At 29.4% G+C, this 9,520-nt stretch overlaps 1 protein-coding gene across 1 annotated transcript; it reads right to left on the bottom strand.

Moving 5' to 3' along the window:
• Nucleotides 1-2,910: 2,910 nt before the first annotated feature.
• LOC112682989 (lactase-phlorizin hydrolase-like) lies at nt 2,911-8,824 on the bottom strand. The gene is made up of 13 exons (XM_025553793.1): nt 8,717-8,824; nt 8,426-8,498; nt 8,269-8,346; nt 7,434-7,654; nt 7,014-7,148; nt 5,560-5,682; nt 4,792-4,981; nt 4,488-4,585; nt 4,266-4,407; nt 3,896-4,038; nt 3,692-3,826; nt 3,404-3,510; nt 2,911-3,323 (listed from the first exon to the last, which is right to left on the bottom strand). The coding sequence occupies exons 2-13, from the start codon at nt 8,439-8,441 to the stop codon at nt 3,197-3,199; spliced, it is 1,515 nt and encodes a 504-aa protein (XP_025409578.1). The 5' UTR covers nt 8,442-8,498; nt 8,717-8,824; the 3' UTR covers nt 2,911-3,196.
• Nucleotides 8,825-9,520: the final 696 nt, after the last annotated feature.

The raw sequence follows: 9,520 nt of genomic DNA, 5'->3' as shown, positions 1-9,520 counted from the left end.
ATAATCAATATATTTTCTTTAGAATTTAATACCTGAAAAAGTCAACGATGGCGATAAGAAACCGGAATTACAGCATTTTCATTAATAATTTTCCGTTTTATTAAGTATTGAGTTTTCTTTTAACAGTGATGGAAGTCAATAAATATAATCACTATCCAAATCTAAAATTTCAGAGTCCTCATACTCTGTATTTAAAAATGATTCGGAAATTTCAAGTTGTCGTGAAGGCAAACAATAATCAACAGATTTGTTACAAGAAGTGTCACTATTTTTATCAGAAAGGATTTTTCAAATAGTATTTAACAAATGTCCTTCTCATTTATATTACTGTTCATTTTTAAAAATATCAGAGGTGTAAAAAAATATAACTATAGTATAATAGTATTTGAATATAAAAAATATAAAATAAAAATAAAATTTGTATTTTTTATCATGTACGAATGTTTATTTAATTGGACGTCAAATTTTTATGTAATTTTAGTCATATGGTCATAGATGAAATTGTTTAGAAAGCGTTGTATATAACTAAATCACTTATTCTATGATATCCTATAATCTAATTCATATTTATAGATTTATACGGATATATTAGAAAAGAAAAATAATGAATGACCACTTAACAAAAAAATTATATATACGTGTATGAATTCCAAGGAGCCGTTAAAGATAACTTCAAATTCTACATTATCCATTTTTTTTTTTTTTTAAGAAAACAATATGTGTAACAGGCTATTAAACCTATGTATTTTTGATTTTGGTGTAAATATATTTCGACTAACAGGGGAAAAATATTTCAAAAGGCGGGTTTTTTATTGTCCTACCGTGACGAAAATATGATTTTTGAGGTGACACATTTGATATCCAACCGTGCTTGAAATAATTAACGTCCTTAACTATCTGAAGTAACTTAATCAATCTAGGACCCAAAAAAAAAAAAAAAATAAGCCGCTGAATATAACATTAATAATATGAGTTAGAAAATTCTGGATCTGGCAGATAATAAAACAAAGTGTACAGGAAACTAATATGTGAAATTCAGTTGTCCATTATACAATTGCATTATTTTAATATTTTAGAGAAAAATAAGCATTTAATTTTTCTTTTTTTTTTTTTGAAGAAATATAATTAAGGTTAGTATATTACATTTTTAAGAGCATATTTTAATTGCATATGTCCATAAAAATGTTAAGGTTTTTATGTACTAGAATTCCTCAGCCCTATTAATTACTTTAAGTTATATGCTTTATGATATTCACCCAATCATCCGAAGATTGTGAAAAATGAGAAGAAAAATATCAAATTCCTTTCGAACCACAAAATATTGATATCGGGTTAAATATGCCATACTTTATTCATACATGCTCGTGCACTGTAAATCATTATGCATTCATTGTTAGACTAAAATGTGTGTTGATATATTTTTATTGATTTTGGAATTTCGTGTTATTTTAAAAAAAAATAAATATTAATAATAATAAAAATAAAAAATATAACACTTATGACACTCACATTAACCTCTCGCTATGATTGTTTTCAACATACAGATGCATTTCTAGTTGATAGTTTCTCATACATTACCATAATTTAAACGAAGACATTATATCATTAATTATCATTCGTTGTACATATCTCATATCAATGAACGCAATTTATTTGATTAAAATGCGTTCATCAATGATACGGCAACGCATCTTACTGACGAGACGTTGGTTCGTTGCCTACAATTTTTGTGCATCACGAGATAAGTGAATATATCAAACAGTATTCATGCTTACAGAACACTTCAGGTGTATATTTTTTTTTGTAGTTTTAACGAATTTATATATTATTTATTTATACATATATTATTTATCGATGAATTATTTGAACATATTTGTAATTTTCACTATCGATGCAACATAAATTAAATGTTTATACAATAGACCAAGTTGCCAAAATCGACGTTTAAAACTAATGCTTTATAACTAGGACATTAACTCGTATAATTATATTTGTATATCAATACAATACCGTGAGAAATGTTCTACTATTTGATGTGAAAGACGCGTTTAGATTAAACAAAATCGAGTTTTGCAACATATTCAAATCAATTGTAGCACAGTATTTCTTGAGCGACGATCTACCAAAGTTGTAGCGTTATTACAACTGTCGAAAATCAAAATTAATGACTAAAATTTAATAATGACGATGACAGAAATATACTTTTATCCGCAGATTATTACTCAGATGTTTCAAAATTTAACATTTCAATACATATAACGTGCAAACTTAACGGCACTAAAATTAATTTAAGAACCTTGATCCATAAATATACATGTGTATACATGTCCATTCACAATAGTTTCCGGAACTAGTGCAGTTGATGCATTCTATAACTCTTGACTACCATGCCGAGATGACGTCGGTGTACTTACAGATTATGTTAGCATAGTGTTTTGTCATATTATTGAGACAAAAAAAATAAAAATAAACCAATTTACCTACAGAAAAGTGTGTAATGGTGGTAAATGAGAGTGATGTTGCATTATCTCAATGCAATATTATTCTTGGTCCATATCGAAACACACATTTTCATTAAAACTATGTATGACTTAAGTAAAACGAAGACTCCCTTGTTTTCGGTCATATCGACCAGTACCGACAGTTATAGGTACTATACTGTGGCGAACTGCTTTGTCTTTTCATCTTCGTCTTGATGAAAAGTTAGACAAGATACATTGTTTTTGTTACGCATACTGTTCTATTTGAAATAATGGTTTGAAAAGGGTAAAACAAACAAAACTCGAAATTCTATTATAGAGTATTACTATATTGTTATAAAATATATTACCGGCGTGATTGAATTAAAATATTGATTACATTTGCATAAAATTACAATATTACAATATTTTAAGTATCAAGAAAAAAATATTTATTTTTTTTATATATTTACACTCAAATAAAATTGCAATTTAAGCATAAAATATTTACTCGGATATGGAATTTGTATTTGAACAACTGAAAGAGTTATACCCTTCAAAGTATTCGTCAATTTACGTTGGTTGTAAAATGGTCACACGTTGAATGGTCCAGTTTGACAAACATTTATTTTTGTTTATGTTTCATTAGTGGTCGATATTGAACTAAAATTGTGTCTACTGCCATAATCATGTTCACAATAATATTATAGTTGATCCTACGAAATAATGTACTAATATTATTCGTAAGCAAGAGCGTCTACTCTTCTTTCTTTGAACAATGTTAAAAAGAAATTAAAAGAGTTCTTTTCAAAACGAGGTTTATCCTTTTTGCTGTAGTCCACACCATATATACCATAGAATTTTCTAAAAAAAAGAAAAAACATAGGGATACAGTAAATGGTATATAAAAATTTAAAAAAAATATGTTGACAAATAATACTTACTGGTAGTATCCAATCTCCCATTCCAATGAATCCATAAACGACCAAACGCCGTATCCAATAATATTAACACCATTCTTCAAGGCTTTGTCGAGTTCCGTTAAAATGCCCTGCAAAGATAAAAAAAATAAAATTCAAAAACACATTTCCATAAGCCGTTCGATCTCACAACACACAAATATAATGGAACGGAGTAAATATATTTGCTCTGTCCAATACAATAACAGCCAGTAAGTATTTGATATTTAACATGCATAACACATGTTGAAATATAAACATTTTTGTACTCACTCGATGATATATTTTTTTTAATTCAGAATCATCTTTGTCAGGTCCCTCATATCGACCATTTTCAGTTATAAACAACTTAGGGTTGTTACAATTTTGAACAAACCAGTTGATCACCTGAGTGAAACCCCTATATGTCTAAAATTAAAGAGAGAATAATTAATAAAACTACATATATCAAATACCTTTATATATATTAATATTTACATCGCTAAAGCTATCTTCGTTCAATATGCCCGCCAATCCGATGTCCTTTTTCTGCAGTTCTGTCGTATTATTGTATAGTTCTTCGTCCATTGGTTTTAATATCATGGAGAAATAATAATTGAAGCATATGAAATCAAACGATCCTGTAAAAAAATAACTAACGATTACGATATTGTTATAAATATTTTGAATTTTTAAGAAAATTAATGTAGTTAAAGATGATCATCCTTGGATATGCATATTTTCCTATTATTATACAATAGAGTACGTCACAAATACTCGAGTTTATGAAATAATGTCGTTAAAACAATAATGCATTTCGGCAATAATTTACAATGCTCATATATAAAGTGACGTAATGCGACATTACCTTTAATGATTTTCTTTTCTTCCTCCGTAAACGGAATGAGACGTTCAATGTTTATTTTCTCGCGTTCGTTCACTTTCTTTATGGCATCGGTAACCCTTTTCGGGAATTCACCATTAATCAACGGCTGAGTGAAAATTCCGAGCTGCGAACAAATATTATTGAAATTACTATGCTGTGCAATCCATCAAGCATCGCGTGTATAGTATATGTAGTGAACAGTACGTTGTAATCGTATGCTTTCTTGACGGCCTCTTGATGATCTTTGTTGTTGGGATCTTCCGGTAAGTACGCCGTGGTGTCCAAACATATACTGACCTCGCCTAAAAGTGCAGAACAAACGTCTATCAGCACACGTACAGTTGTGGTTATACGCCCACTTTTTGACGTATAGGCATATTATTATGGCGATTGATCGCGACACCGGTCGCAAACGCGCCCGTAAAGTTGTTACTTTCAGACGCATTTAGCAACCGTGGGAAACGAGATCAGATTAAAAAAGATGGGAACACCTCGACATGTGCCTCACCTTTCTGCTTCTTCTTGTAAAACTTTTCGTAGATCCTGTACGCGGCCGCATGAGAGAGCACTATGTTACGTACGGCCATGTAATCGGTGATGCCGCTGAACTGGGAACCGAGGGCCGGTGCCTTGCCTTCGTCCATGGAGTAAGCTTGGACGATGAATCTGGGCTCGTTTATCGTGGTCCACCATTTCACCTGTTTGTTACCATAACTTTAGACACTACCTCGATGCGTACATGTCCCGTTATCCCATCCCGGGGGTCTGAGCAAGGTATTGATCAACTACTCGTGTGATGAGATGTGTCAGGGGTACATTCTTTTTGATCCAATTCCTATTTATATTTTTGGAAAAACGAGGAACTTATTGGTTGTATCTTGACGTTTGTTTCATTTTGTGCTCACGTTAAAAACTGGAAGAAGTGCTCCAGTCATCGCGATACAATATTAAAATAAAAGAAGTTTATTCCAATTTGAGTTTTAGAAGGATTATTTTTTTTAATTGACAACGTATTGTTTTAATTAAAGTACTAGGTTCATGAATCTTTATCTAAATCTCGATATATTTTTTCACCTATTTTCATTCGTTGTAATTAAATATCTCCATCTGGTAAAGCTACTTTTTTACATATCTTCGATTTTACTTGAATTCCGAATATTCGTAGTCGATATACATGTGTATAGCTTACGGTCAAATTGCCTTAACCCCCTTCCCACCCCGAGAAAATATCACATCATCACCACTGGTGTACTTATAGAATGACTATGTTACTCACCTTGTCACCGTATGTTTTGTATAAAAAGTTTGCGTAGTTTTCAAAGTAGGTGACTATGTTTGGGTTCGCCCAACCACCAAAAGCTTGGATGTATGATGGAAGATCCCAGTGGTACATTACTACCTGAAAATTCGTATCCAAGTATGTGATAAGACGGAAAATGAAATAATTGAATAAAAATAACGGAAATGATAACGTGCTTTACGTGTCTCATTTGCACGTCAGTTATACATCGTGAATTGTACTAAAGATTGTATGACCTATAAAACCTTAAAAATGGTTTTGTTCATGTGCGCCTCGAGGTGGCTGTACAATGGTATTAATGGTTTTTTAAAAAAAAAAAAAATTAAAAAAATTATACAATTAAAATGTAGGTTAATTGTACTATTATATTATCATAAATAGATTTTATAGTAGCCTCGATGACTTCGTAGCCAAAGAAATTAACTAAAATAAGTTTGGATTTTCATACAATTTGAAAATATTTTCTCAAATATTTAAATTACACAATTTAAACATAATTTAGAAATCAGTGTATATACTATGCAAGATGCACCCCCCTTAAAATTTTCATGACGGACACTTTTATTCCTTTGACAATATGAATAACGTCCTCAAAAAATGCAACGCATATGTATTTTGGTGAAAAATACTTTGGATAGAAAAATATAAAATGAAACCAAAAAATGTAATATAACTAGAAAAAAAAAATTGCTTACACTCTTTCAAAACTATTTATGAAGCACATTTATGAGAATACGAGCTTCGTAAGAAATCGCAGCTCTAATGATAACCGAAGCAAAACTGATCACAATCAATGAACAAATAAATACTATAATAGTCAAATATTTGATCACTATACTATATTACTATTAGTAGGAAGCTCTATATTTACGTTTCACGAAGAATATTGTTTGTAATATTGAAAACATATCAATTTGACTATAATACTATTTGCTAATGGATGAATTTCTTATGCGTTTTTTTCACTCGGATGTTACAGATTTGTTACGATATGGCAATTACAATATATACAAATCGGTGGATCTCCTGAATGCTTTTATAGAATGATAATTATATAATATCACCGAATCTTGTTGAATCAGTTGTGTAATAAGTTCGAAAAATCTAATAGATCGCAATCTTTTGTGGAGCATAAATTATAATACATAACATATTTGATCGTTAAAATTATATTTTGTTTTATTGGTTCATTTTCTGTACTTTATTTTATTACCGATGTATCGTACCCGCGATCGATTTAGTTTTGGAAATTTCTTACATAAATATTGATATTATTATTATAATTGATTTTACAGTTTAGTTTGGAAATCTTACTATTTTATGAGTCTATATTTTTGCGCAGTTTTCGATGCTCATGACCGTTTCTCAACAAGAAATAAATCAATTATCATTTCTATTATATTAGTATAATATTATATAAAATACGTTACCACTGGTTGAATATTGTTTTCTACAAGCTTGTCAATCAACGTTTTGTAATATTCTATTCCTTTTACATTAGGTGATCGATCATCTCCTTGGGGCAATACTCTCGCCCAGCTTATGGAGAACCTGTAGAAGTCCACCTGGAAAACATTTGCGAGAATTTTAACAGTCGTAATTATTATCCACTGTCGATTATCGTTGATGAAGATAATATTCAAAAGCACTTATATGCGGTGCTCATAAGATTCAAGACACTTATACTCGTATTATGACGAATTAAAATGAAACATAAAATTAAGTCGTTCATTTTTTTTCAGCATGCAGTTCGTAAAATAAAAATAAGCGATATTGCAACTGTGCATAAATAAATATAAATTTAATAAAAAAAAAAAAAATTCTCGTAATATTATCATATTTTTACATACTCCGAGTTTGACTAAATTCTTAACGTCTTCGTCGACCTTGTGGTAGGAATCGCACGCGATGTCTCCGTTGACGATGTACGTCGGTTTGGAACTGTTTTTATCAGCAAAGTTCGTTCCGAAAACGGCAGATTTCTTATTTCCAGCTGTTCTGGTAATTAAGGGTTTCTCAAGCTTGGTGATTTTGTTGTGGAAATAGTCGTCCCAAATGTTGGGAGACTTGCCTGTAAGATAAGAATATAATTTTTTTTTTGTTTCACTGCTATTTGTCTATAATATCGAAGTGCAGTTTGCTTGATGTGTAAAATATACAATGAACTTCCCATAATTATGAAGGCACCTCTATAGCGGATTTCTAAGAATTACAACTGAATATATTTTTCACCGTAATTAATTTTACTAACTTTATTGTTGTGATTGTTAAAATATAGAAAAATTCAAAACCGATCATATAAAAATCTTTTTAGGTGCATTTTGTTACCAGTTAATGTTTCTCTGTTCATTTTCACGAAAGAAATTTTTAAAGAAACGAAAACAAAGATATAAAGAACAAATACTCCGGTATTAAATATTTAGTGCTTAGCTTAGAATCTATATTATATAAATTATCATTTTTATTATATTCTAATGCGATTAATCGTTTTCAATATATACTTTTATTAAAATAATCTATTATCAAAATTTTATTTGAAATTAAAAAAAATAAATATCTTAATCAGTTTCCATTATATCAAAACGGTTTATTGAATAATACCTGTATACTATGAAATATGTGTTTTATAATTATTTTTAAACCTTTAATGATATATCCAGCCATAACACACATATCACGACTTACCATCAGCATCCCATCCTCCTTCTATTTGATATGCACTGGATGCTGTTCCAAGCAAAAAATCTTTCGAGAATTCGATTGCTGAAATGTAAAATGCAACAAAATCGGTAATGATACTGAAGAAAAGATTTAAATTCAAATTTAATTATATTTTACTTACTTTCTTTTGAAGCCATTGTCCGTTTTTTTTTTTTTTATAGATATTAACCACGATCAATTACTATATGGATCACCTAGAATATAGTATTAAAATATTATTAAAAAGTAATCTAAAAATAAAAAATATTATTCGATATTGTTTCATGTATAGCGTTGAAAAAATTCTGTAAATCAAAAACTAAAACTAAATTTTTTATTCACTTATTCGTAAATTTTTAAGAAAACAGAAATAATTCATATTAAAATAACTGTAAAATACATATTGATTCTGACGTTCTCTATATGCAATTACCTGTTAAAGAAATGGTTAACTTTCCGCAAACCGTGAAACTATGAAGACGGTATAATATGTACTTTCGCCTTTTATACGCTAAACACCATAAGCTACAATTTGCTTATAGATGAGATTTCCGTTTATCTCGTGATAAAAGCAATTAATTTAAAATAAATATATGATTTTAAATTTTGTTCATGTATAATAGCTACATTCTGTCGATATGTGAATATTTCCTTCTCTTGATAATAACTGATAATATATCACGAATTTATGATTTTTAATAAACATACTACATAAATTTAATTTAAATAAAAATTAATTTACGTCAAACGACTCTCTTCAGCGACCCGACTCTCTTAATTAATTATTTTTTAGAAATCGATTTCATACGGATACCATGCCACTCCAAAGTTGTTTTTTTTATCGTATTATTAATGTGCTTATGTTATAAAATAACTAAAAATTTCATGACTACCGAAAATTTATAATTAGTACATAAGTGCACTAATTATAGTTTAGTTAATATTTGTACCTATGCGATAAGATATCAATCAAAACTCACCTAAACCTTACGAAACGTACTTGGTATTTATCAGGTACTACTACAATTGTTGTTGATATTCAAGTCTGTTTCACAAATATGGCTCACGAATGTAGTACATAGTATCACAGAATAACCATTGTCTTTATTTCGGATTGATTAAAAAGTATTCGTTATTAATAGTGAATTGCCTAAATTTAATTGAATTATCTACAATAATATTAAAATAGAGGTGGTACAAAAAAAAAAAAATTCTTGTCTCCGCAATGCCACGATTG

The sequence above is a fragment of the Sipha flava genome, unplaced genomic scaffold (genome assembly GCF_003268045.1).
Source record: "Sipha flava isolate LNK unplaced genomic scaffold, YSA_version1 217_pilon_pilon, whole genome shotgun sequence".
NCBI classification, from domain to species: Eukaryota; Metazoa; Arthropoda; class Insecta; order Hemiptera; family Aphididae; genus Sipha; species Sipha flava.
The sequence above is the reverse complement of the archived record's forward strand: the minus strand, read 5'-3'. Positions and strand labels throughout refer to the sequence as shown.

Excerpts from the sequence above, each read along its gene's own strand:
- LOC112682989 (XM_025553793.1), bottom strand. Across the intron at positions 7,149-7,433 it reads AGAATTTAGTCAAACTCGGA|GTGGACTTCTACAGGTTCTC; the intron begins GTATGTAAAAAT and ends AATGTTTTCCAG. Across the intron at positions 3,324-3,403 it reads TGGGAGATTGGATACTACCA|AAAATTCTATGGTATATATG; the intron begins GTAAGTATTATT and ends TCTTTTTTTTAG.